The sequence below is a fragment of the Lagenorhynchus albirostris genome, chromosome 5 (assembly GCF_949774975.1).
Source record: "Lagenorhynchus albirostris chromosome 5, mLagAlb1.1, whole genome shotgun sequence".
Lineage (NCBI taxonomy): Eukaryota > Metazoa > Chordata > Mammalia > Artiodactyla > Delphinidae > Lagenorhynchus > Lagenorhynchus albirostris.
Genome location: NC_083099.1, coordinates 31,402,336 through 31,430,267, shown reverse-complemented (window position 1 = coordinate 31,430,267; position 27,932 = coordinate 31,402,336). Strand labels below are relative to the sequence as shown.

At 51.1% G+C, this 27,932-nt stretch overlaps 1 protein-coding gene across 2 annotated transcripts in view; it reads right to left on the bottom strand.

The window, feature by feature from the left end:
• Positions 1-27,183, bottom strand: part of KY (kyphoscoliosis peptidase) — a 49,829-nt gene extending 22,646 nt beyond the window's left edge. Inside the window, exons 1-6 of one of the 2 annotated variants that reach the window (XM_060149801.1) lie at positions 26,837-27,182; positions 23,502-23,564; positions 19,737-19,799; positions 8,911-8,985; positions 7,083-7,145; positions 3,803-3,885 (exon numbers count right to left, since the gene is read on the bottom strand). In XM_060149801.1, coding sequence (XP_060005784.1) covers positions 3,803-3,885; positions 7,083-7,145; positions 8,911-8,985; positions 19,737-19,799; positions 23,502-23,564; positions 26,837-26,972 — 483 coding nt within the window. In that variant the 5' untranslated portion in view covers positions 26,973-27,182. Of the gene's footprint in view, positions 1-3,802; positions 3,886-7,082; positions 7,146-8,910; positions 8,986-19,736; positions 19,800-23,501; positions 23,565-26,836 lie in introns of both variants that reach the window. The other variant, XM_060149802.1, reaches the window with a different exon arrangement.
• Between the last annotated feature and the right edge of the window lie 749 nt (positions 27,184-27,932).

Here is a 27,932-nt window from a genome sequence, read left to right as displayed (position 1 = left end):
ACACTACCCAAAGCAATCGACAGATTTAGCACAATCCCTATAAAAGTCCAACAGCCTTTTTTGCAAAAACGAAAAAACCAGTCCTCAAATTCATATGGAATTCTAAGGGGCCTGGAATAGCCAAAACCATTTTGAAAAAAGATGAACAAAGTTGGAGGACACAGATTTCTGGATTTCAAACTTAAAGTTACAGTAATCACAACAGTGTGATATCGACATAAGGGTTATATAGACTAATGAAACAGAATTGAGTCTAGAAATAAACTCATACGTCTATGGCTAATTGACTTTTGACCAGGGTGCCAGGTCCATTCAATGGGGAAAGAATAGTCTCTTTAATAGATGGTACCTGACAACTGGATATCCATATGCAAAAGAAGGAAGTTGGACCCCTACATCATACCATATATAAAAATTAACTCAAAAATAATCAATGACCTAAATATAAGAACTTAAACCATAAAACTCTTAGAAGAAAACACAGGGGTAAATCGCGGCGACCTTGGAGTTGGCAATGGATTCTTAGATATGATACCAAAAGCACAGGGTATAAAAGAAAAAATAGATTAATTTGGCTTCATAACAATAAAAATCTTCTGTGCATCAAAGGACAATATTAAGAAAGTGAAAAGATAATTTATAGAATGGAAGAAAATATTTGCAAATCATATACCTGATAGGGGTTTAATATCCAGAATATATAAAGAACCCTTATAATTCAACAACAAAATGACAACCTAATTTTAAAATGGGCTTGAATATACATTTCTCCAAAAATATATAAATGGCCAATAGACACATGAAAAGATGCTCAATGTCATTAGTCACTAGGGAAATGCAAATCAAAACCACAATGAAATACTACTCCATACCCACTAGGATGGCTATGGTAAAAAAAAAAAAAAAAAGGCAATCATAAAAAAATTGGCAAAAATTTGAAGAAATTAGAACCCTTGTACATTGCTGGTGGGAATGTAAAATGGTGCAGCTGCTATGGGAAACAAACAATTTGTCAGTTCCTCAAAAATTTCAACATGGAATTACCATATGACCCAGCAATTCCACTCCTAGGTATATATACAAAAAGAACTGCAGACAGATACTCAGATACCTGTTCACCAATGTTCATGGGGCAATATTCACAATAGCCAAAAGGTAGAAACAATGCAAGTGCCCATCACAGATGAATGGATAAACAAAATGTGGTATATCCATGCAATGAAATATTACTCATCCATTAAAAGTAATGAAGTTCTCAGACATGTTAACAACATGGATGAACCTTGAAAACACAGTGCTAAGTGAAACAAGTCAGACACAAAAAGACACAGTGTATGATTCTTACTTATATGAAATATCTAGACTAGACAAATTCATAGAGACAGTAAATAAATTAGAGGTTACCAGGGGCTGGGAGGAGGGAGAATGGGGAGTTATTGCTTAACGGGTACAAGGTTTCTGCTTGGGGTGATTTTGGAAGTAGATGGTGGTGATGGTTGTACAACACTGGGAATGTAATTGATGTCACTGAATTGTACACTTAAAAACGATTCCAATGGCAAATTATATGGCATATGTTTTACCATAATATATAAAAAAAGAGCAAGTTAGGTTTTCTGCATGGATCCTCAGGAGAAAACAGGGCTGGGGTTGCTGGAAAGGCAGCCCTGGCCATGCTCACTCTTTCTAGAGAAGTAGGGGCACCTGTGCGCTTACCTCTGCAATGGTTGCCCGCGCCTCCGTCAGCTCCCACCCTAGGTCCTCCTGACCTAGGAGGTTCCGCCGCTCACACGGGAGCTCCAGGACCCACCCTCTGAGCACAGGGAGACGGCCAGGCCCCTCCACGTGTCCCCTTGCCCAGCTGCTCCAACACCACAGTCCTGTCTTTGTCCCTCTCCCAGGGCCTAGAAGCACACGTTGCAGGCCTGCATTACAGCCTGGCTGACTCCTGACTTAATCCCCAGCTTCGGTTCTACGGTTTCTGGCCCTTTGGTCCCCACTCACTGCTCTCTGAGGCTGTCCAGCAGCCTGTCCATCCCTTCTGGCAGCCATGACAACATATCCCACCCTGCACAGACTCTGGACGCCCCCCTTCCCTTCCCTCACTCTCGCAGATGACCAGGCCTCAGACTCAACAAGGCCCAGGGAAGACTTCCTTACCAGCGAGCCCTCCTCCTCCGCTGGGCTCTCTGCTGGCCTCGGAGCCAGGCCGCCTGCCTTGGCAAAGCTGCCCTTCCTTCCTCAGGCGCTGCCCTCGCTCCGCTGCGTCCTCACCTCCTCCTCCCGGCCCTGGCGGCCCCAGCCTCTCCTGTCTGCCGTGTCTCTTCAAAACGCCCCCCAGTCTCTCTCTCAGGACACCCCACATCTAGTCTCCCTTCCTTGCCAGGCTCCTGTGGGGTCTTCCCTCCACTCCCTCCCCCTTCAACCCCCATTTGCCCTTCAGCCTGCCGGAGCCTGTCCGAGGCCTTCAACCTCCTCTGAGCTGCCCCCCTGGAAGTACGAACGGCCTCAGTGCTGAGCAGCGGAAGGGAGTCTGTCTAGCCTCGCCTGGCCAGAGTGAACCATGACCGCACCTTCTAGAACACTGACCCTTCCTGGTCTCGCCCGGCCTCAGGTGGCTCCTGGCCCTGCCTTCCCCAAGATGGCACCCTCCCTATGGCTTTAGCTCTTAGCTGAATCTGACGGCTCCCAAAGCAGGGTTTCCGGCCCAGACCTCTCCAGGCTAGATACAGCTCCGGGCTCAGCTATCCAGCTGCCCAGGGGTCACCTCCACAGGCGCTAGAGCCCACTGCACCCCACACAAACCATCACCCCCGACACATGCTCCAGCTCCCTCACTCCGCGCGCCGAGAAGCTACCCTGCCTGCCCTCCACCGCTCAGCGCAGTGACTGGGCAAGCCCTGCCCCACCTTTACCTCACTGCACACACACTGGGGAGGGGTCCTTCCCCTCTGCTTCCAGCTCCTCTCCGTTCTCAGTGTCCCCGCTTCATCCAGGGATGCCTCCTCCTGCCAGGACAGCTGGACACCCCCTACTGATGCCCCTGCCTTGAATCAGACTCTCTGATCCGAGCTCCTATCATCACTCATCAGTTCAGCAAACAAGCTTCCTGAGTGTCCACTATGTGCCAACCCCAGGGTGGTTTTTCTAGGACTGTAGACGATCTCCCGGCTTATCGGCCTAGGATTGCTCACCCTGACCTTAGCGACGGGTCCAGCTCCTTAGCTGCTCCAATCAGACTCTCTGTGGTATGGCTCCTGCCTGGCTCCCAGGACCCCAGTGGGTCCCTAGGGCAACAGCTCTTGTAGCTGCCCCTCCCCACACCTGCCCCAGATGTGCCCAGGCCCAGAGGTGTGGGAGCTCAGCCGCCCACGTGTTCAGGGGTGAGGACTGCTGTGGTCATGTGGGTGCTGGCCATCTGCATCTGTGGTCCTCCCCCCATCCTCACGTCCCTTCCTTCATGGGCTGGGGCTGGCAGGGCTCAGCAGCAGCAGTGCCCCAGTGGGCAGGGGAGGATGGGACAGGGCTGGCCGGAGGCGCCTGCCAACAGGGCGGTGTGGGGTGTGTAGCCTGGGACGAAAGCATCAGGACCGTGGGTGGGGTGGGAGGGTGAAATGGCCTCTGTCCGGGGCCCTTCTGTCCCCCTCCCACATACTGTGGAAAGGCGCTCCGTACTATCCACCCAAGGGACTCAGGATACACTCAGGAGGGGTCTGGGGAGAGCCTTTGCCGCTCTGGTTTGGGAAACTCCAAGCCGCCTTGTGGGGGTGACCATCGCAGGCAGAGGGCCCAGCTCTCCTACCTGTGAGGCATAGGTGTCCAGTTTCTCAAACTGCTGCAGGTCCAGGGGCATGGATTTCAGGCTGGAGCGATCCCAGGGGTAGGCTGGAAACACAAGGAGGTTGGTCAGGGTCTGAGACCGGCCAACGGGACTGCCTGGCCCAGGGCTCCCTGTTTTTTTGAGGAGCTGTGACGGCCTGACCTTCAACATGATTCCCGGACTGAAACACTGCTCTCAAGAGCTAGATCTCTTAGAAGGGTTCCTCGGTCCAACTGGTTTGGGAACCGTGGTAACTCCTCTAGTCCTCTGGGAGACCCACAGGGATAGTAAGCAGACCCCAGAAGCCAGCAGTAAAAGAAGTGATGGATCGCACCTCAGTGAATTCAGCAGCCCCAGACGGACTGATGACAGAATCCCTCCTCCCCACCCCACAGTTTCCTGCAGATTCCCTGCTAGATTTTCCAGGAATGAATGCTCTGTGGGAAGCACCCAGGCAGCGCTGCTTGCCACTGATGTCCTGGCCACGGTGCCCAGGGTGGTCTGAAGGGCACCCGGGTGTGGGAGAGGGCAAGATGGTCCTGGGCCACCTGGACCTCTGTAGGGTGAAGTGCGTTTGGCACCCAGACAGGCTTCTTCCCTTGCCCATGGTCATCTGGAGACTGACCGCTTGCACCCCAAGAAAGTTAAGAGTTCTGGCAACAGGTGCCCAAAGTACAGTGGGGGGGGTGCCCTGAGGGAAGCTGGGCCTCAGAATCACTCTTCTACGCACAGCCTTTCTCAGAGGAAGCCAGGACACAGGACAGCCCCAGGCAGCTGCTGCAGGGTTGACTGACCAGTGGTCAGACCAACCCATGGATGGATGGGCAGCAAACCCCTGTCCCAGCCCAGAGAAGAGCCTGGGGTCTGGCTGGGTCTTTCTTATTCAAGGCCCTCTGAGCCAGGCTGACCAAAATCAGGCAAGCTGGATAGGAGGACAGGGTGGGGGTGAGAGGCGGATGGGGCCAAAGGGGCACTGATCCCCTGACTCCAGTGAATCAACTCTCAGCCTGCTATGTCAGGAACCTCTGGGTGCTGGGTGAGTCAGGGGTGCTGGTGGGACCCCAGGACATGACAGCAAGCCTGGGAAGAGCAGAGTAACATGGGAAAGTGCCTGGTGGGGCTGCACAAGGCCTGGGATGTAGTCCGGTGACCTCCCCCTCACTGGGCAGTGCTAAAGCCAGCAGCCCAGTCTCCGGCGCAATCTATGGGGCACCTGGGAGAGTGAAAGAGACGGTGGATCACGTGGTAAGGTCAGCAGCACTCTTCTCCCTGGGAGGGTGCAGGGTGAGGGTCCTCTGCAGGCAAGCGCAGAGCAGGGGTGCGAAGCCGCTGTGCCCGGTGCGGGGCTGCGCCCGCATGTACCCACACAACCCTCGTGGACTGTGAGAGTCCTTTTTATTTTCAGTTTAAAAAGAAAAGTAATTTATTAAATGTCTTCAAGTAACTGCGTGAGCTACAGGAAGACCAGAGCAGCAAGTGTAGAGGCTGCACAGCCAGAACCAGGGCTGTAAGTCAGACTGTGGAACTGCAGGGGACAGGATGCTGGAGAGTGTCGCCATTCCCACCGAGATGCATACAGTGGTTTCCTTGGTGCTATAGACTTGAGAGGTGTGGTGAGAGGGTGGGGACGCCACCAGCACTGGCTGGAGCTGCTCCACGACCCTCCCTGGGCCAGCATTGCATGTCAGGCAGTGCCAGCTGGTCAGGGAGCTGGTCAACGTCTGGCCACAGAGGAGCTCCCAGCCTCCAGTCAAGTTCAGCCGTCAGGAGCAGGCCACACGGGTCCTTCTGCACTTCCGCACTGCTGTGGGTCCCTTCCTGCTAGGATCCAGGCCTTCTCCCTTCTCAGCCTCAGACTGGATTTGGCCCCCTCTCCCTGCTCCCTCAGTCCCTGCTGACGCCCTGCAGGAGTCCTCGTTGGGGGGGGGGTGCAGGGTGGGGGGAAGGAGGGTGTGGGGCGGGGCGAGGTGCTGGTCCCTGTGACCTCTGACACATCCAGGATCCGAGGCTGTTCCTCTCCTAAGAGGGGACAGGGTGCATGGTGGGCAGGCAGGCTGTGCAAACTCTATGGTGAGGCTGTGGCCTCGCCCAGCAACCTAGCATTTTCTTTCTTCATTTTCTGCTCCTCTAATAAGCACCAAGACTCCCTGGACGTCCCCTGCCCCCAGCCCTCTGTCCTGTACAGTCTTACCCTGGAGCTCCCTAGAAGCCCAGCGCCATAGCGGCTCAGTGACTGTCTGGTGCCAGAGCTGGGATTTCTCGCCTCCCATCACTCAGATCACTTCAGGGCCTATCTCGGGTGGTCTACCATGCGGCCCTTGTCCAGCCAGACCCTCAGAAGGGAGGGGGGACACAGCAGGAGGCCCTGCCGAGCTTCCCCCCTTCTTGGTGCCCTCTTCCCCCCACGGACTCTGGTTCCTGCCATCCCCTGACAAGGGCCGTCACAGTGACCTAAGTGGATATGAAGTGGACTTACCCATTTAACAAGCGTCAGCTCTGCAAATGAGGTCTCCCCACCCCCATTTCAAAGAAGGATGCTGTTTCTAAAATGGGACTGAAAAACCCTATTATTAAGAAAGTTTTACCCTTTCTTGGTTCCATTCTACAATATCTGAACATTAAGAATATCCATAATGATTTATGCCTCATTAAATTTACTTTCTGAGCAGATTATATAATATTTGAATATGATTTTGCATAAATACATTTTAAACACCAGTGGCATTAACTAAGTTATTCTAATTTTAAAGCAAAACAATGGGAAGAAGTACCAAACTGTACTAAACCTTAGATGCCATCTGGTCTGAGCCGAGGGGGAAACTGAGGCCCAGGGAAGGTGAGTGAGCGCCAAAAGCAGGATTTGAACCCAGGCCGTCTATTACCCATTCGGGATTTCTTCCTCTGCCCCACTCTGCTTATTCTCCTGCCTCCCTCCTTACAGATGCTTGGCATTCCATTTAAAGTTAATACAATTCTGAATTCTGTTTTTAATATTTCCCATAATGGGCTGCCTTGTTATTGGTGGGGTTTATGCTTTAACTCTGGGATCACATCTAGTGCGTGAGCTTTTTACTTCTCTACCTGTGTCCATGGCAGACGCTGCCAATCAATCATGATACTCCTGTCCCCTGAGCCCAGAGGTGGCCCAGACTCCCAGCACAGTGCTCCAGGGAGCCATTTCCAATTGAGCACAGATTGGCTCATGAGGCTAAACCAACTTACCGTCTCAGAGAATGGCTCCAAGGAAGGTACCACAACTTACCGTGGGCGTCTTTCCCTCCAGGCTGCCGGGCTCTTGTGTTTCCATTTTTATCACCTTGTAAACCTACAATATCCCAAAGGTCAGAAGTAGAGACATTTCAGAAGAAATAGAAATGCAAGCACAGACGATTCTCTGTGTGGGTGTCCTTGTTTCTGACATCTCCTCTTCACTCTCCCTCTCACAGCCTTCTTGGTCCCATCCCCACCCACCATGGAATTGCTGCTGGGATTGCCCCGGGCTTCCTGCTGAGGAATAGGGAGGACTGACAGCCAGGGACGGGATGACAAGAAAGAGAAGTGCAGTCTGTGAGCAGAGGGAGAATTTGCTTGGGCATCAAGCCTTGCGATTATTCAGTGGGCCTGCCTGGAGTTCCGTGTTCCTCCCTCCTCTGGACGCTCCTGCCATCTCGGACCACAGCTGGGGATCCTGAGAGCACCAGTGAATTCACTACCAGATGACCCCAGGACAAGAACTGACCATGGGCAGCTCATGAAAGGGGGGAGAGGGGAATTATTCCTCGGGAAGGTTCAAGGACAATCAAATCCTATAAATCCAGGACTGTTAAGGCAGAATGGTCAGCAATTGTTATTAGACTCCACAGGCAACAGGAGAGAATTTCCTGCTGATCTGAAGCCAGGTCAGGAAGATGTGGGTCCCTGTTGGAACCAGAAGGAGCCAGAGGTGGGGAAGCCAAGGCAAGTTTTTCTCTGCCCTTGAAGGCCACTGTAGGTCTTCAAAGGTACAGAAGGTTGCAAATGTACATAGGCCACTCTGAGAAACAGTGGACCTTGTCTTTCTTACAGCCACATTTTGTTTCCACCTACATTCTTTGGTAGAGTGATGGGGGTTCAAAAGAGTAGCCAGATTTTTTGTGTACTTACTACACCTGGCTTGTGCATTATTGACGATCTCATTTTAGCTCATGACAATCCTATGAGGGATGTTGAATTATTTTCCTCCTTTTATACATGAGGAAATTGAGTCCAAAAGAGAGGTTAAGCCACTTGCCTGAGGTCACACAGCTGGGATCTGAACCCAGCCAGTCAACTCCCAGGGCCTGACCTCTCTACACCTGCCTGCCCTCCTGAGGCCCTGGCTGCTGAGGGCTGCAGGACCAGGCAGCCTTGGAGGAGCTGCCTCGGCCCCCGCCACGAGCAGACATGAAGGTTCACTTCATGAACCTCAGCCTTGGCTGTCCTGCAGCCTCCGTTCCTTGGCCGGCATTTCCCCAGGCCCCTGTTTACCCACAGGATGGACAGATGCAGGGAGAGGACCAAGAACGGAGCAGAGGAGACATCGTGGGCGTGGGTCTGGGCCTGTGCGCACAGCACAGAAGGTAGCCGGGTGCGGTGGTGAAGGGTACAGGCTTCATTAGGACCTGGGTTCTGATCCGCTTCCTAACTGGGTGACTGGCAGCTATTTCACCTCTCTGAGCCTTTGCTGATCTACAAGGTGGGGATAATACTGGTGCATATCAAAGAGTTAAAAACTCATTGAGTGTACAGTGCTTAGCACTGCGCATGCCACTTTTTAGGCAGTCAATAAATGGTGTCTAAAAACAACAGCACTCTTGTGATGAAATTCATCTTTAGCTAAATGCCTTGTGTTACCCACACCTAATGGCAGAGACTTAAGAACAGGGGTTGTTGAGTGTGGAGAAGAGAGTGCCCAGGATGAAGCTGTCGTGTCTCTGCCTCTTCCCGGTGTGTAGGCCCAGGTCACTCCTCTCCTTCACCAAGAAGGTGTCCAGGCTGGGCTCTGGCCCTTCCAGCTACCCTCAATCCTCCCTGCCAGCCCTTCACACATGAGTAGCCCTGTACGTACGTACGTTTAGCCAAGGAGAACTTCTTGAGCAGCTGGGGCATGGTATCCTGAGGGTGGACCTCCACAGTCAGCTGTGTCCCTGCAGAGGAATAGGGGGTGATATTCTCAGCCAGACGCTGCCAGGAAAGGGTGCAACGTCTCATGACAGATGTTTGATCAATAAAACACAATTGATTTTAGAGCTTTTTTGAATATGCAAATAATTTTTGTTTACAAAACCAAAAAACAAGAAATAAGCAGACAGTTTCCAGATCTGGGCAAGATGGAGTAAACAAATTCTACCTTGTCTCTCCCACCGAATGCAACTGTAGGCATTGGAAAGAATGCATGGGCTAACTCTTTGAGGACTCCGCAAAGTAAATGATAGGCAAATTGGGAAAGAAGATTAGAATTTAAAGCATCATCAAATTGGCAGAGTTGACCATTCCCCACCCCCAATTGTATTACCTAGACTGGACTCAAAGGCAGCCCCAAACCCAGCAGTGCACAATGGATGCAGAGAAAAAGTGCTCTAAGAGAAGCCCTTTCTTTTGGCCTGTGGAGTGAGAAAGGGAAACTCTAAGACTCAGAGTGTGGGAAATCCCCTGTTGTTTTTTTACCCCTTTTTTCCATTATCTCCTGACTCAGCCCCCAGGGAAGTTCTGCTGGTATCAGTGCAGCAGTGAGTTTGGTGGCCCGGCAGGCACCTAAGACTTTGAGGGGAGGTACCAGTGAAGCTATGATTCCCAAGAGTGTGGGAGAAAATACTCATTGATTTTTTTTCTCTTTGTTCTCTGCTGATTGGTTCCAGATGCAGGCAGAATTGTGAGAACTACCCAGAAGAGTGGGGAAACTAAAACCGCAGTTTTGGGGCCAGAGGACTGGGAAGTGGGTCATAAAGAGGAGGGAGCTCAAGAAAGCAATTCCATAAAGTTATGGATGAACTCCTGTGGTCACCTCTTCATGGATGGACCTCATTCATGTTGTGCAAGCTTTGATCTCATCCTAAGCATCATATCACAGTCTTTGAGAACTAAACTAGGGGGTAGACCAATGCCCAGACTGGCTGCTGGGTGGTGCATGTGCAGGGCAGATCTGTATAGCATTGCAAAGGCTACAATCCCAAATTACTCAGTATAGAGAAACCCTAGAAAATATCAACTTAAAAAGGAAAAGAAAATCAACAGATGCTAACCCCATGATGACACAGATTTTGGAATTATCAGACAAAGACTTTGAAAGAGCCATGATAACCATGCTCTGAAAAGTGAGGGCAAATAGTTTAAAATAAATGGAAAGATACAGAGTATCAGAAAAATGTAGAAGACATAAAGAAGAAAGAAATAAAAATTTTAGAACTGAAAACTATAGTTGTTTAAAAAATTATCTGGATATGCTCAATAGCAAAATAGAGATGACAAAGGAAAGAGTCAGTGAACTTGAACATAGATCAATAGGAATTATTAAGGAAAAACAGAGAGAAACAGTGAACAGAGCCTCAGGAACTTGTGTGACAATGCCTGAAGATCTAATGTTCATGTCACTGAGATCCCAGAAAGAGAGGAGAAATAGTGTGGTGCAGAAAAAAAAAATATTTGAAGAAATAATTATAGAATAATCAACAAAACCAAGAGCTGGTTCTTTGAAAAGATCAGTAAAATAGATAAAACTAACCAGAGTGGCCAAATAAAAAAGAGGTAAGACACAAATCAGGAATCAAGACACCAATATCAGAAATGAAATGAGTGATATCACTACAGACCCCGTATATATTAAAATAATAATAAGGGAATAGTACACATAACTCTATGAAGAGAAATTCGGCAACTAAAATGAAGTGAACCAATTCCTTGAAAGTTACAAACTACCAAAACTCACCCAATGAGTAGATAACCTGAATTTTCCTATATGTATTTTTAAAACTAAATTTGTAGTTCAAAATTTTCCAAAAACAAACAAGCAAACAAAAACCAGACCCAGATGGTTTCACTGGCAAGTTCTAACAAAACTTAAAAAGAAATAACACCAATGACAATTTTTCACAAGATCCTTCAGAAAACAGAAGAGTATCGAATAATTTATATCCTTTTATGATACCAAAACCAGACAAGGACAGTATAAGAAAAGAATATTACAGACCAATATCCCTTATGGACATAAACATAAAAATCCTCAACAAAATATTAGAAAAATAAAATCCAGCAACATAGTAAAAGAATAACATACCACAACCAAGTGTGGTTTACTTTGGGAATGCAAGGCTAATTCAATATTTGAAAATCAATGAATGTAATTCACCATATTAGCAGGCTAAAGAAGAAAACCTACATGATCATATAAACTGATGCAGAAAAAGCATTTGACAAAATTTAACATCCATTCAACAAAATCTCCCAAGAAGCTAGGAATAGAAGGGAACTTCTTAATCCGAAAAAAGGGCATCTACCAAAAACTCAGAGCTAAGAGCATATTTACTAGTGAAAACTGGAATGCTCTCCCTCTAGGATTGGGAATAAGGCATGGATGGCCACTCTTACTGTTCCTAATAAACACTGTACTGAAAGTCCTACTCAGTGAAACAGGACAAGAGAAAGAAATAAAAGTCATATAGATCAGAAAGGAAGAAATAAAAGTCTTCTATTCACAGATGACATGTCTGTCTACAAAGAAAAATCCCAAATAATCTACAAAAGAATTTCCTAGAACTAAAAAGTAAGTTTAGCATGGTCACAGGATACAAGGTCAGCACCCCAAAATCAATTATATTTGTATTGGCAATAAGTGATTAGAAATTGAATTTAAAATTACTATTTCTCATATCTCTAAAAATGAAATACTTAAGTATAAATCTAAAAAGAAGTGCAGGAACTCTAGGCTGAAAGCTAAAGCATATGATCACACAAATTAAAGAAGACTTAAATAAGTGGGGAAACATATCATGTTCTGAACTGGAAGTCTCAATATTGTCAAGTTGGCAATTCTCCCTAAATTTATCTATAGATTTAATGCAATTTCAATCAAACTCCTTGCAGGAATTTTATAGATGGTACATATAGGCAAGATGATTCTAAAATTTAAATGGAAAGGTACAGCAACTAGAATAACCAAACTAATTTTGAAAAAAAATTAACATGACTCCAGCTGATTTTAAAATGTACTATAGGACTCCTCTGGTGGCAAAGTGGATGAGAATCCGCCTGCCGATGCAGGGGACATGGGTTTGATCCCTGGTCTGGGAAGATTCCACACGCCACGGAGCAACTAAGCCCGTGCACCACAACTGCTGAGCCTGTTCTCTGGAGCCCGCGAGCCACAACTACTGAGTCCATGTGCCACAACTACTGAAGCCTGCGTGCCTAGAGCCTGTGCTCCGCAACAAGAGAAGCCACTGCAATGAGAAGCCTGCGCGCCACAACGAAGAGTAGCCCCTGCTCGCCGCAACTAGCGAAAGCCGGTGTGCAGCAATGAAGACCCAATGCAGCCAAAAATAAATAAATTAATTAAAATCACTTAAAAAGAATAAAAGATGTACTATAAAGCTAGAGCAGGGCTTCCCTGGTGGCGCAGTGGTTGAGAGTCCGCCTGCTGATGCAGGGGACACGGGTTCGTGCCCTGGTCCGGGAAGATCCCACATGCCCCGGAGCGGCTGGGCCCGTGAGCCATGGCCGCTGAGCCTGCGCGTCCAGAGCCTGTGCTCCGCAATGGGAGAGACCACAACAGTGAGAGGCCCGCGTACCGCAAAAAAAAAAAAAAAAAAAAAAAAAGCTAGAGTAATCACAACAGTGTGATATTGGCAAAGGAATAGATACATAGCTCAATGGAACATAACAGCGTTAAGAAATAGACCCACGCAAATATGGCAAATTGATTTTTTACAAAAGTGCAAGGACAATCCGATTAGAAAATGGGTAAAAGAATAGATATATCACCAAATAAGATGTTCAACATCTTGTTGTTGTTCAACATGATTAGCCATTAGGAAAATGCAAATTGAAAGCAGAATGAGATATCACACCTATTAGAAGACCAATAATAAAAAAAATAGTGGCAATACTATATGCTGACAAGTATATGCAGGTGGGATTGTAAAATGATACCGCAGTTTGGCAGTTCCTTATAAAACAAAACATGTACTTAACATATGACTCAACAATTACACTTTTGGGCTTTCATCCCAGAGAAATGAAAACTCATGTTCACACAAAGACATATACACAAATGTTTATAGAAGTTCTATTCATAATCACCCCAAACTGGAAACAACCTAAATGTCCTTCGATGGGTGAATGGATAAACACTTTGTGGTACATCTATATCAAGCTGTACTTCTCAACAATTCTCTCAGGAATGAATGATGGGAGGATGTGACTACAAAGAGTCTGCACAAGAGACTTTTTGGGGTGACAGAACTTCCCTGTATTCTGATTGTGGTGGTGGTGACGTGAATCTGTGCATGTGTTAAAACTCATAGAACTCCACACCAGAAAAATCCAATTTTACTGTATGCTAGTTTAAATGAAGATAAAAATTTTAAAATACCAACCAAACCCCAAAGTCAAAGCAGAATGAAAACAAAACAAAAACTTGTATGATACAGAAAGATGTAAAAATAGAAGGTGACCCTGAAAAGCAGGATTACAATAAACATGCTTTTTGTATCCTGCTTTCCTCACTTAAGTCTTTACATGTCAGTGAATATAAAGTCATCTTCACAAGTCATCATTTTAAATGGCTGCATAATACTCTGTTCTACAAATGGTTTATAATCATTATAAGCAATCCCTTTTCGTTGGATAGTTAACATTTCCCGTATGTTCTGCTATTTAAACAGTGATGTGATGAACGTTCTGATACACACTGCTTTACACACTCTTCACATCAATTCCTTCAAATACATTCTTAAACATGGATCAAAAGGTATGGAGATTTTTAAGGCTTTTGTTAGATACTGGCAAACTTTTCACATGAATGATTTTAAGTTTACGATCCTCTCAACAGTGCAAGAGAATGCCTACTTTGCTCATCCTTGCCGTGTTTGATGGCAAAATTGGCCACACTACTTTGTACTTCTTCCTAAGAAGAGGTCTTTTATTCCTTCCATCACATCTGGCCCAGCCTAATGATGTGATCTGGCCAGTTAGCATGTGGTAGAAGTGACGCTGTGCAAGCTCCGAGCCTAGGCCTAGAGCCTTTGCCGCTGCCACTTCCATTCTTGGGATTCCAGCCACAACTGCCAGGTGACTGCACCCAGGCTAGCCTCCTGGAGGATGACAGACCACATGGACAGAGCAGAGCCATCTCAGGTGAGGCCACCCTAGACCAGCTGCTCTCCAGCCAACCCTCCAACTGACCACACACATGAACGAGCCCAGCCAGGACCTGCAATCAGCCAGGTGTGACTCAGACGAGAATATCCAGCCAACCTGTACACTTGTAAGCTGGTAATTGTTTTAAGCCACTGAGTCTTGGGGTGGTTGGTAATGTAAAAATAGAGTACCAATACACTCACTGACATTTGATTGTTATTAATCCTTTACATTTTTATCAATGAACAATGACATCTCATTGTTTTTGTGTATTTCTTTAATTTTCAGTGTAGTATTTTTCATATACTTATTTGCCATATTAAATCTTATTTAATGAATCACCTATTTGCCTATTGATGCGTTAATTTTTCCCTGTTGATTTTGTAAGAGCTCTTTTTACTAACCCTTTGCCTGTTAAATGTGTTTTCACAGAATAACAATACTGACTTTCCTGTGTAGCTCATGAACTTGCTCTGCCTGCCAAAGAGGGTAATTCTCAAACAATTTTAAAAGATACAATGTGGCCTCCCGAGGGATTACTTTAAAGGGGTTAATATTCATTTTGAGTGTAGTTTCTAGCACATTCACTGTCAAAGAACATCAGCCTGCGATTTGACAAGACGTTAAGCATTTCAGAGTTCAAAGCATCATTCAGGTCTGGTCACAGGATCGGGTACCATCGCCATGGGCAGCCAACTCTGCCTGTGTGTCTTCCCACGAGGCACGAGGCACGAGGCACAGCCTGCTCACCTCTGCCTTTGCACTTTCTCCCCCAGAGACACTCGGAGTCAGTTTTCAAAGTGGGTGCCAAGCTGTACTTGGCTGCCAGATTCCTTGTGAGAAAAATGCCCACTTTCTCCCCTTTTGTAGTTCGCAACACACAATGCTCTGAGAAGTCCTGCAGAAGTCTACTGGACCCAGTACTATTTTATCAAACAAAATCTGGGAAATGCTGAGCTGCAACGATCTCCAGAAGTGGAGGGAAGCTGCAAAACTGACCCACCTGTTGGTTTAGGGCTCAACAACAAACCTCTTCCCCAAACTTCTCCTAACGTCTGGGTACTTCCAACCACTCCAATCCAGCCACGTCGCTCTGTCAGAGAATGAGCAAGCCGAAAAACAAAATACTCTTTAAGCCCTTCCGGGGTGGTCTCACGCTGGGAACTCGCCCTGGCCGGAAGCTCCACCCATCACTGTTTCTCATCCCTTCCTGCTTCCTGCACTGCCTCTTCTCTCTCCCCTCTGACGCCCAGCATCCTCCTGAGGCCCACTCCTGGCTCTGTCCCAAAGTGGCGCTGCTGATTATCGCTCCCCTCCCTGCCTCCCTGATGGGTGTGGGAGTGTGATTCCCGCTCTCATTCACCGCTGTGTAAGAGCCCTTCCGGGAGGCTTCTCTGCTCTACACAGGCCTGGGTCTGGGCATGCTGTCCCCTGGTGAGCAGGGTCACAGTACCCGTGCTTCCTAAAGGTGTGAAGTGCTAAGAGTTTGCTGACTACAACATTCCTGTATCAAATAGGACTCTTAATTTATGGAAAAAAATTAATTTGGCCAATGATAAAGAGTGGAGCATTATTGGAGCACCATTTAAAGTGAGATCTAAACCCTAAGTGCAGTCAGATACCATGACACTAATCTTAGTCACATCTAAACCCAAAGCAGCCCCTTCCTGGGATTTTGGGTCACCTGGCTGGCTCTCTCATGGCACCCCTCCCCACTTCTACCAGTTGTCACCCAAACAGCATTTTCTGAAGCTGAAACTTTGGCTGTCTTAGTAAAAGTGTATTAGCGATTATTTTCTGCTACATCTGAGAAGTGGTTCCCAGGCCCTTTTCCCAGATGCTACGGGCTCTGCTTCCGTCTCCCCACCCTCGCAGATGTGGAGATGCAGCAGGCAAGCCCAAGCCCGTCCACTGGCCTGCTGCCCTGGGCCTGCCTTCTACCCCGTCAGGAGAGTCCTCCCACGCGAGAGCTTATCTCCAGGTCTCTGCGGCTTTGAATCAGGCTGTGTCTAAAGGCCTAATTTGCTCAGAATTCCTAATGCAGAGATGGCAAACAGATTTCGTGTTGTTCATTAACTCTGACTGATTGGAAGTAGTTGCCTGGAGCGCTTATCAATTAGCAAAGATTGTCAGGTATGTGCGTGTGTATGTGAATGTGTGTGTGTGAGTGCACACACACACACGTGGGTGTATATCAGTGTGTGGAGGCTGCAGGATTCACGTCAGATGTTTGCCATCATTGACTTAAGGTGGTCCTTAATGCTCCCCGTAACTGGCTGCCTGCCGCCTTTACAACCTGGATCCTCTGCCTTGGAATTTCTTCCTGCAGTAGCTGAGAGTCAGAAACCCTCAGCTAAAGCATTTGTAATTATTAAAAAAATGACCCTTAAACAGCCCCTGGCTGGGTGTTCAACAGAGGTTTCTACCCAGAGTATGGCAGTCAGCTTTAGTGCCGGAAGCGTAAGCTCTGACATCCCAGGAACAGTGAGCTGAATGATGACCCGGGACGGTCCATCTCTGTAGATCCCGCACCGGGTACTGCGGTGGCTCTGGTCGTGGGATGACAGACAGTGTGCAGAGCTCAGGGCCAAGACCTCAGGGGCACCCGTCAGGGGGTGATGAAGGGCATCTCCTGCAGCCCTGACTGACCCTGGCTTCCACTGGGCTCTTGAAAACCCAGGGCCATTCATGATTCTTTCTGCAGAATGGAGCTCGACAGGGATGTCACAAGTCTGGAAACACAGCAGTTGGAGCTTAGTGCACGCGTGATCCAAGAAGGCACAGAGTGTCTGCGTGGGGATGAGGGTGGGTGACCTGGAAGGATGAGGCCTCAACCCAAATCTGATTCGTCACGAATAACTTTCGGGGCCTGAGGTCACTGGGGTCCTGTGATCGTTCCCCTCTCATTCAACGCACACACCCATTGCAGATGAATCCTCCGAAGCCCTCTTCCGCACGAAGATCCAAGATTCCAGTGATCTTTCTGTCACCTGTCGCATGAAGTTACCACACCCGGTGTCCCTCTGCTGGGAGCTCTTACCCAGAGGCCGCATGACCCGCTGCTCCACCGCCTCCCTTACTCAGATGTCACCTTCCCAGGGAGGCCTTTCTCAATCACTCTATTTTAAATCATTCCCTGTAGTAGCTGCATGATGGCCCTTAAAGCTATCCATGTCCTAATTCTGGAACCTGTGAAAGTTACCTTATATGGCAAAGGGGACTCTGCAGATGTGATTCGCTTAAGGGTCTCGGGATAGGAAGGCAATCCTGGATTATCCGGGTGGGCCCAATGTCATCACCAGGATTCTTATAAAACAGAGGGGACTGTATCTACTTTACGGAGAGAAGGCAACGTGATAGTGGAAGTGGAGATTGGAGTGACGCAGCTACAAGTTGGCGAGTGCCAGCAGCCTCTAGAAGCCGGCAGAGTCAAGGAAAAGGTTCTTACCCAGAGCCTCCAAAAGGAAAGGAACCTGCCTGCCAGCCGAGAGACTGATTAGCCCAGTGAGGCTGACTTGGGACTTGTAGTCTCAGAACTGTTAAAGAGAATACATCTGTGTTAAGCTACCAAGTTTGTGACAATGTGTTACAGCAGCTGTAGGAAACTAATACACACCCATGTGCACCCCCCATCCCCCTTCCTGCTTTATTTTCTCCCCCAGCCTTATCTGACACCTTGCATTTTCCTTGTTAGGGTCATCTGTCTCCCTCGCTAGGTGTCAGCTCCGCGGGGACAGGAGCCTTTGTCTGTTGTGTTCTCTGATGGATCCCCAGTGCCGGCACCCAGAGCTGCTTTTTGTGGAATGGACGGATCAGCGTCAGCGTGGACTCTGGCTCAGCCCCAGAGCAGGGCAGCCTCTCCCTCGCTGTGGTCCTGGCTCCCTTAAGACCTGGGGCGGCCCATCCTATCCCAACCTACAATGGACCCTCTCCTGTTTGTTGGATGCCAAGGCGACCCTCCTTCCTGCCCTCTGGAAGCCTCAGATACTGGGAGGTGGCACGTGAATGGCCCATGAGAGCCAGGGTATGGTGTGGCAGGTGAGGCTCTGGAGAGTGGCAGGCCCCATCCCACTAGTCCCACCCCACAGGTCTGACAGGAGCACCCCGCTGGGGGACTGCAGCATCCCCAGTCTCCGACTCCTCCTCTGTAAACAGGAATAACACCATGACCCCATCAGGGATGTGGCCAGAACTAAGCGAGAGAAGTGGTTGCTAATCCACTCTCACTCTAGTGAGGTATCACTTACTCTTATTTGGGGTGAGCTGTGCTGCTAGGTCCATTTCAGAGAAGCAGGGGGCCTGGGTTTGTCCTGCAGCCATAGTCCCAGGAATTCTGCCCTAAATGGATACTGACCTAGATTGCAAGGACAGCTGGCCACCTCCTGCTGGGAACTTGAGCTGACAGGCCCTTCCTCACTACCTGCCAGTGCCTTTCCCTGGGGATGGTGGGTTAGCCAGTGTCTCAGACAGCGATTCCCCGAGGACCTCCGAATCCTCCAGGGCATCCTCCTTCCACACTGCACCCTGGACGTAACCCTTATAGATTAGGACATCAGTGCTGAGAGCACCAGTGGTGACATCTTGGGGCTGAGTCTACGAGAGCTCTCAGGCACCAGGCCCTGAGCAGAAAAACTGGGGTAGCAGGAGGGGAGGTTAGTCGGGGGGGGAGTGGAGGTCTCTAACCTGGCCTCTCCTCCAGCTGTAGCTGTGGAGCCATCCCGTCTCTACCCCGCCGTGCTCTCAGATCCAGTCACCTGCAGAGTCCGCACGGGGCTGCCCTTGCCTGCCCTCCCTGAGCCCCCAGGACCCGTCCTGGCAAAGTGAGGATTCTTGAGGAAGGGCTCTCTCACTCCCCATTGCTGAGTTAAACTTGTCCCTGGGTGGAAGGGCCTGGAAGGCTCAGCCTCGGGAGGAGAGGCCAGGGAACTGCTGTGACTCAGTGGGAGGGAAGGCTTGCACACGGCGAGCCAGTAGGGGGAGGCCAGTTTCTACGAGAAGCAGAGCTGTGAGAAGTGTAACAGCTGAGGCCCTGGTGGTGGTTGGGGGGTGGGTGGGGCCGGGGGGCAGGGAGGGGGTCAGGCGGCTCCCGCTCTGACTCTTGCTGGCCATGTGATCTTGGACGAAAGAAAACCTTTCTAAGCCTCAGCTCACTCATCTGCGAGATGAAGATAGTAAGAGCACCGATCAAATACGACTGCTGTGAGGCATAACCCACATGAGAATGACCATGTACGTGGTCTGGCAGGGTGCCTGCCATGAAGCTGGCACTCAGCAAATGTGAGGTATCGTGATGACAACAGGGTGGTGATGATGACAGCAGTGCATGCTGGAGCCCGAGGACTTTGCTTCTCTGTTCCACGACACATGCAGCCTCTCACTGTTTTCCATGGCATGTGGGAGAGGAGAAGGGTGCTCCAGCATCCCCAGGACAGAGAGGCCCCTGCTCCCCACGGTCTGGGCTCTGCACCTGCTGTCTCTGGCCAGAACAGTGGATCCGGGCACACAGGAGCTGGGGGAGAGGTCACAGGCAGTGGCGGAACCTTACCTTGGTTGTCGTAGGAGGTGATGACCTGGGTCTGCTGGGCATGCTGCTTCTCCACCAGGTTTCCTATTTAAGGAAGACAGAGGGAACTGCAGTGACCACTGGGCCCACGGTGGGGTGGATTTTTCCCCAGGCAGAGGAGAGAGCTGCCAGGCGTGGTCTAAACACGTGTGAATCAGCAGAGTCACACACCTGAACACAGGCAAGTGACCGGGAGCCCGTGTACGCACAGCCTCACGCTCTCGGCAGGTGTCGGCAGAGGCTGGGTTTTTCTAGAGAAGCTGGGGACGCCTCCCGTGGGCTAAGTGACCACAGCTCCTGACTTTGCTGCAGCCGGGCCCAGTTCCCAAGGTGCAGAGGGTTGCCCCGCTGATCTCCACACCTTTCTTTGGAACAGCCAGGGAGGCTCCTATCCTGATTACGGGCCTGAAGCTTCGACTGGTTAACTTTGCCAAAGACCCCACAGCCAGGTGAGACGCGGGACTTGAACCCAAGTCTCCAGCCTCCTGCCTCCCTCTGAGAGGAATGGGGGGGTGTGGGTACCCTGCCGCCTACTGTAGCCTAGGAGCTGGGGTGCTTGCAGTTTTGTTGTTTCACAGACATTTGCAGGGCACCTGTTCTGCAGGGTGAATGCTCTCCATGCACTGGCGATATTCATGTCCCGGGACACAGAGCTGTCCTCAGAGCCTAGTGGAGCCAGGCTGCTGTGGAGAGATGCTCAGCTGCTGCCATAGGCCATGGAGGGGGAACCCACAGGCTTATCTGCCCCTCCTACACGAAGCACCGCCTTCCCTCCATCTTTCCCGTTACAGCTGCTGTGGTGGCCTGGTCTTGCCCTTGAACCTCTGCTTCAGAGGGGTGGGGGAAGGGCCACTACCACCCTGGCCTGCCATCTTCTCCCCTGGTCTCCCACTGGGCTGCAGAAAGGCTGTTGGGCCTGTCACTGGAAGTGACCACTGGCACCTGTGCCTGGACCTGGTGCAAGCACTCAGGGGCACTGGCCTGACCTGGTTCCATTCATATGACATCCCTTGTGTACCCAACCAGATCTGTCACTCAGCGTTTCCCATGCCTGGGCTCAGGCAGAAGCCAGTCAGGGTGGATGGGTGGGTGGGTCACTGAGCTGGGCTGGACGTGCGATCCTCCTGGCTGGGAAGCACATCCTCTCCAGCCTTCTCTATAAGCAGGCCCAGCCAGGACCCTTAGCCCCCACCCGGCTGAGGTCGGTTGGTTGGCCAAGGGCCAGGACCGCTGTGTGTGCCAACCCAGGGTGATGCAGTATGCTGGGCAGGAGCTCCAGGCCAGACCCAGGCGAGGACAGGGCAGCTGCCTCCTGCGGGCACAGCTGGCCGCATCCCTGCTCTGCTGGCTGATGGAAGAAATAGGATCTGGGAAGGGAATCCTCAAGGAGGATGATTGGCTGGCATAGCTGCTGTGGGCTATTTATAGTCAGGGTTGCACAGTTGGTTTCCCTGTAGCTATGGGGCGTTAGTCCCTGTGCTGCTAGGCAGACTTCGGCCAGGACCAAGGAAAGCAGCCAATCACAGCAGGGGAAGCCCGTTGCCGAGCAAGCTGGTGGCTCAGCCCAAACACCTGCTGCTTGGAAAAGTTTGGAGTACTCGGGCTCCCCCCACCCTGCCAACGCCCCAGCCCAAAGAGTGCACAGTGCAGAAAGAGGGGGGACATGTGCCCTTTTGGACCAACCCCACGTTCAGCCACATTTGTGCACACTCCACCAAGCACAAGCCATCAGCTGCTTCCTTCTCAGATGAAAGCCATCCAGTTACCAGGGCTGGGTGCCTTGGGCACCAGCAAGGCAAGTATGTACCCAGGACCTCACCATCAGAAAACACAGAAAGAAGCTGGAATTTTAACCTCTGTACGGATGCAAGCATGCCACTCGAAAGAATAAATAAACTTTGACTTAGTAAATTTTAAATTGCGTTATGTTGGTGGAGTGGTGGAACCATCATCTTTCCCAGGCTCAAGGCCTCTGTGCGGCCTCTCTCCAGCCCTGCACTTACCTGAAACTCTCAGTTCTTGGGTGGTATTGCAAGAACTATAATCATTCTCTTTATCGGCTGGTACATTGTACTAAGACCCACTTCATGTCTTAAGGAAGAGTCTTGTAAGAGTTATCACGTCTCTTTGTGTTTTGTTATATTTTTCCACTAAACTTCCCCCAAACCAGGAACCCCGAAGACGGTAAAAAGAGGATGAATTCAGTATATTTCAATCCTCTCCTGAGGACTGATAACATTAATAACATGCCCGAGAAGCCATAAGATGAATTTCCAACAACTCAGGCCAAGTAAGAGCTGCAACAAGCACAGACGCAGTGTCTCTTTCCTCCCACGTGGCCCGCCTGCCCTCCACCCACCCGCACACTGGCCGAGCACGCCTCCCTGCACGGGCTGCTATGTGCTTCTGTGGCTGTCAGGTGTCTGGAGGTCTGATTCTTACTGTAATTCTCAAAAGCCCACAGCACAGTTAAGCTAACCTTGGCGTCTGCTTAGGTAGAGCTGGAACTGGTGCGTCTACCATCTGATGGCCCCGTATCAAGGTTTAGGAAGCCATCCCACCCATGCATGCCCATCAGCCAGGACTCAGAGGGTGGTCCCTGGTGGGGGGGGTGTCTTGAGGATAAGTTATCTCCATGCACAGTGCAGGGGACACAGGCAAGCTCTTCATCTCCAGGGTGCTGAGACTCGGCTGTGGTGAATGGCATTACGATGCAATCATTCTAACATGGCCCCAGGAGGGCAGGCACTCCCGACTGTCCCATTCACTGTTCCATCTCCAACAATTAGAACCCTTCCCGGCACAAAGTAATCACTGTCGACCTTTACTGAGGGAATGAATGCATGAACTTACTTTTAGAATTTCATCCTCCCCTTTTGTTACTGTCAGAAGGATGGCAGAGCATAGGTGCTCTGTTTTGTTCAATTGGGGTCCTGTTTCCCCATTTGTGGAGGGTCATGGGGGCGTGGATCCCTTCCTACTGGCATTTGATGAGTCAGTCATCCAATCCTGGGGCTCACACAGTCGGAATCTGACTGAATCCCCTACTGGGGCTCAGGGAATGGAGGTCTGATTCTTACTGGAATTCTCACATGCCCACAGTGCAATTCCACAGTGTTTGTTCCTGGAGGCCGGGCTTACAAACCTCACAATAAGGGCACAGAATAAGGCCCAGTATAACGGTTCATGCATGGCCTGGTCAGAGAAATTCTGGGCCTGCAGGGGGAAAGACACCTGGCACCATAAAGAGGCTTTGGAAGCTGATTTCTTCTTATTGTATTCGGGATCCCAGGCCAGGAGCCACAGAACCCTTGAGTGGCATCTCCCGAGGCAGGCTGCTCTCTTCTCTGTTCAGAAATATTTTCAAAAGATGGGTTCCCCAAGATGCATGGGATGCATGACCTGGGAAGCCCCACCTCCCATGGGAACACACCCAAACCCACCATCCCATATGATGCCAAGTTCTTTATAGCTCAGTCAGCGAACAAGTGGGTGCTCAGGGTTATAGCATCGCTCCGCCTGCCTCCCCGCACACCCTCCAGGAAATTGGTGGACCTGTTGCCAAGGAAAATTTTCCAGGGTCACAGTGCCCCCAGAGGCCTGGCTGCATCACAAGCAGCCACTGTCTGAGTGGTTAGATGTCTAGACTAGTCCTCAAGCAAGTGAAACCCAATGCTTCCAGGCATTTTTCAGTATGTTGAATTCCAGAGATCGAAAAGAAAACAAAATGAAAATGAGAGAATTTACCATGTAGGTCATTTCTTTCTAATTTCTGCCATCTCCGGATTCCGTTTCCAACACCTTGAAGCCCTGTGAAGTAACAAGGACTGGCGTGAGGCTCTCTGTGGTGGGGAGACTCAGGTCAAGTGTGTGATGCACCAGTTGCAAACTGATCTGGGCTAAAGCGGGGCTGGTGGAGCTTGGCTCTCCCGGGATCCGAGGGAGGCTGCCCACGAATGAAGTGTACTTGAAGGAATGAATGCAAACCTCCACGTTCAAAACATTAAAAAAATATTACCACGGTAGTTTCCAAGGGTGGCGGGTTGGTTATCAGGATCATTCAGGGAGAATTTTCACAATAGAGGTGTCCCTTTGTCACTCCCACATTTCCACTGCATAAATATGGAAGCATTATTGTAAAGACATTTGCCATTCATTTTTCCTGCCTACTTCTGTATGTGGTGAATCTCCCACTTTTAGAGTCTTGATGTGGGTGGCGGGTGGGCAAAGATGGAAACTGATGGATCCTTATGGGAACTGAACGTGATGGTTGCCTGCTCTCCCAGCCTCCCTTGCAGCTAGAGCATGGACCTGTGTGGCCGAGGCATCCACTGATATGAACCTGTGTCCCATTCTGTCTTGGGACCTAGTGAGGCAACAGGGAAGCGAATGGAACCGCTCTCTCTCTCTCTCTCTCTCTCTCTCTCTGGTGGTGGTTGGAAGTGATGGCTGCAAGGTCGAGTTCCTGGCACAGAACTGGCAAGCGTTCTGGCAGCGCAAGCTGCTGCAATAATTTCAAGTTCCTGGCGCAGAAGGAGCGTCTAGGGCTCCTTGGTGGCAGCGGAGGCTTCCTCACCAAACCAGCCATTCTGCACAGCTTATGGTCGCGTTCCTGGAAGCTCAGCCTCCAGTCTGGGTCTCCAACCCTTTGCACCACTCTGAGCGCCCCCAGGCCTTTCTTGACACCCTTCTTTTCCGCAGAGCCCTCCATAGTCAGTGTCTGGGCCTTACCACTCAGAACCTTCACCGACACTTGGGGAGTGGAATGCACACATTCCATCCACTTTGGGGATAAAACCTAACACGTTGAAGCTTTTTCAGACCTGGTGTGGCAGCTTTAGGCTACCTCCTCCATGGCCAGGGGAATATACAATAGGAGTTGAGGGCTTCTAGGCATGTTTTGGAGAAGTGCGGCTCTAAGGAAACTGCTGGGGAAATGCTAGGGCCCTGCAAGAAAGGGGAGGGAGTATCTGCTGACTTGCAGCCCAAATTCCCAGTGCACACGCTCCCTGCCCCCTTGTCCCTCTGACTCTTTTCTGCCACAGGGACACAACAGAAAGCCACCTGGTCACACCCTTACTCAGTCCTCTGCATGTGAGAGTAACCAAGCTTTGCTCTTTTCTCAAAGCAGAGCTCAGGCCCTCCTTTGCAGAGCCGGGGAAGATTCCCTGTCCAGCCGGGGGCCTGGAGCGGGGAGGAGACTGGAGGAGACGCCTGGAAGTGGGAGAGGGGTGGGTTTTGGATCTCTGTGCACTAACAGGAGGCCTTGGAACAAGCTGGTCTTGTCCAGCATTTCCCCTCCTTAGCTTGTCCCAAGGAGTGGGCCCGCAGGCTGGCTTAGCCAGCGGTCTCCTGGACATTACTGCTGCCCAGCGGGCCTTGGAGGTCATGCATGCTCCGTCTTCCCTGCTCTGGTGCAGAGCTGTCTGATCATCAGTAAGTGACACGGGTCTCTCCGCTGCCATAACGCCTGGGAGAAATGTCTGTCAGGAAAATATCTGGAGAAAAATTTCAGCAGAGAGGGCTCAGCAAACAGCGGTTTTCTTTCCCTGAGTCACGGTCATGAGTGTGAAGTGCATTGGTCTGGCCTCATGTAGGTTTTATGCCGGGTGCTGGACACTTCTCTGAGCAGCCCCGATCTCTGGCATCTCTGGGCCTTCTCTGTGTTCTCTGCCCTCTCTTTCTAGTGTCAGAGCCTTTCGGAGAGATGTGATCAGAAGGAGAGAGGGAGGAGGGGACTCATGCGCTAACCTGGAGCTGCACCTCGTGGGGGGCCTCTGGCCTTCTGGACCGCAGTCCGTGCAGTAGGGGCAGCCACATTTCTATCAAGGAAGGTCAACGGCCTCTGCCAATTTCCTCATTACAAATACCCCTGCGCGGGCCATCTCCCCTTCTCCCAGGGGCAGCTCTGAGAACTAAAGAACCAACTAACCCAAATAACTCCTGGGCCCCAAATCCCTCGGGAGACTGGGGCACCTGCCAACATTCTCAGCTCTCCAGAATCTCCATTCTTTCCCCTGTCTGCCTCCCCAGGAGGTCACCAGGAGCTATGGGGCAGCTGCAGCTTGTGGGGCTGGTGGGGGGCAAAGCCACCCACGGCACCGTTGCTTCAGCAGGGTAGGTGGAAGGTGCACGTTCAATGTGCATAGGGGCTGTGGGGACAGAAGAACTGGGGACCACCTTCAAGGAGCTCTGGAGCTGGAAGGGAGACAGGAGGCAGGTCATTTTACCTTGAGGGCTGTGAAGCTTCGCTCCCAAAAAACCAGGACACAGTGCGTCTAGTGCGCCCTCACACCAGCCTCCTCAAGGGCTCCTGAGGGCTTCCTCAGGGACTCGGGACCAGGGGGTTCCCAGATGTATGAGGGGCTGATTTAACCGCCATTGTTCTCCATCTCTACTCTCTTCACGTTGTGTCCTGTTCTCTGGAGAGTACAGAGGCCAGAGCCCTGCTTTCCACAATCTATGAAAAGTCGCTTTATTTTACCAGTCTACTCTTCCCCAGAAAGTCTGTAGGACAAGTAGAATCAACAGAGAAGCCTAAGTGGGGAGAGCAGATTTCAAGTCTAAGCCTACCCAAGCTTGTGTGCCTTCTACACCTGGCATGCCTTCTGCTGTAGGAGGCTGGGAGAGGGCTCAAGAAAGGGGACAGTGAGGCCATGAACTGTGCAAGGACACCAAGGGAGGGTCCCACCTCAAAGTTGACTCAGCACACGAATCCCCCTGCGTCCCCTGTGCCCTGCAATGCGGCCTCGGGCACGCAGGAGTCAGGCCCGAGGTCCCTTTCCTCCAGGGCATCTTCCAACCTGATCTGCACCCTTCAAAGAGTGACCAGGAGGAAACCTGCTCCCGGGGGTGACGGAAGCACGGCAGGCCTGCACGGGGTGTCAACTGGGGCAATCGCGGAGCTGCGCGTTGCCACGGGATGCCAGAGGCGCAGCGCGGAGGCGCAGCCAGCCTTGGGGAGCGGGTCGGCCTCGGGGACCCCTTTCGGGGGGGCGCGTAGCGCGCCCCCCCAACAGGCGGGCCCTGGGGTGAGGAGGTCCAGGGGCTGGAGGCCGGGGCCCTGCCTGGGGGCGCATTACCTCCTCTGCGCTGCGGAGGCGCGCCCGGGTCCGCCTGGCGGTCCGAGTGCGCGCCCTGTGCGGCGTGCCGCTTCTCCGAGTGCACGATCAGCAGCATGTCGATGGATACGGCGTTGCTGTCCTTCTTCAGCTCCATGGTGCAGCCAGCTCCGGCCCGTGCGCGGCGGCCGCTCGCGAGGCTGCCTGAGCTGCAAATGGCTCGTACGCGCCGCTGCCCGGCGCGGGAGACGGCGAGGGTGCGGGAGAGGGCGCTCCTCGCCGCCCGGCAGCCGCGCCGCGTTTCGCTGACTCTGCCAAACTCGCCATTAGGGCCCGCCCGGGAGGGCGCTACCCTAATGAAGAGGTTCTAAGTCACCTTTGAAAGGAAATTCCCGTCCGGCCGCTCTCCGGAGCCTCCCTCCCCGCGCCCCCTGTCTCCCGCCCCTGCCGGCCGGGCGCTGCCCCATCCCGCGCTCCCCCGGGCCTTCCTGAGATGGCCAGCAGCAGATCTCCGAAAGCCGCGGCAAATAGAGAAATTGTACAGTGCTGTCAACAGGGAGAATCAGTGCAGGGAAAGAGAAACGGCAAGGGGGCCCCGGATTCAATTCCAAAATGTGGAGAAATTGGCCAAGTTTTGGCCTGGGCTCCACTGCCTCCCCGGGTGGGCTTGGAGGTTGACAGCTCCCTTCCTCAGAGGGAGGTGTGTGGGGCGTTGGGGTCAGGACACCCCTCCCCCATTATGGCCCCATCAGAACTTGGAACTTGCCCACCGGGAGTCAGCCTAACAGCCCTGCCTGGTCTGAAGTGAAAGTCTTAACATCTCTGTACCTTCTAGAAGCCTGGCCCTAGCCCGCTGGGGAAGGGGGAGAGGGAGGGGAGGAGGCTGGGTGTAGGGAGCGGCCTGCCTCGGTTGGCAGCCAGGGAGCTGGACCTGAGGGCCCGTCTATTTTTAGTGAGGCCTGGCCTGCCCAGCCAGCGGCAGCAGAGCCTTTGGCTCTGGGACTCAGGAGTGTTTACAGCGCATCTGCTTGGCAGCCCGTGGCACCGCGGGCCTACCGGGCTGGGGTCAGTCCCTTAACTTGAGCTTCCACTGTTAAGAAATACCGTGGGCGTGGAG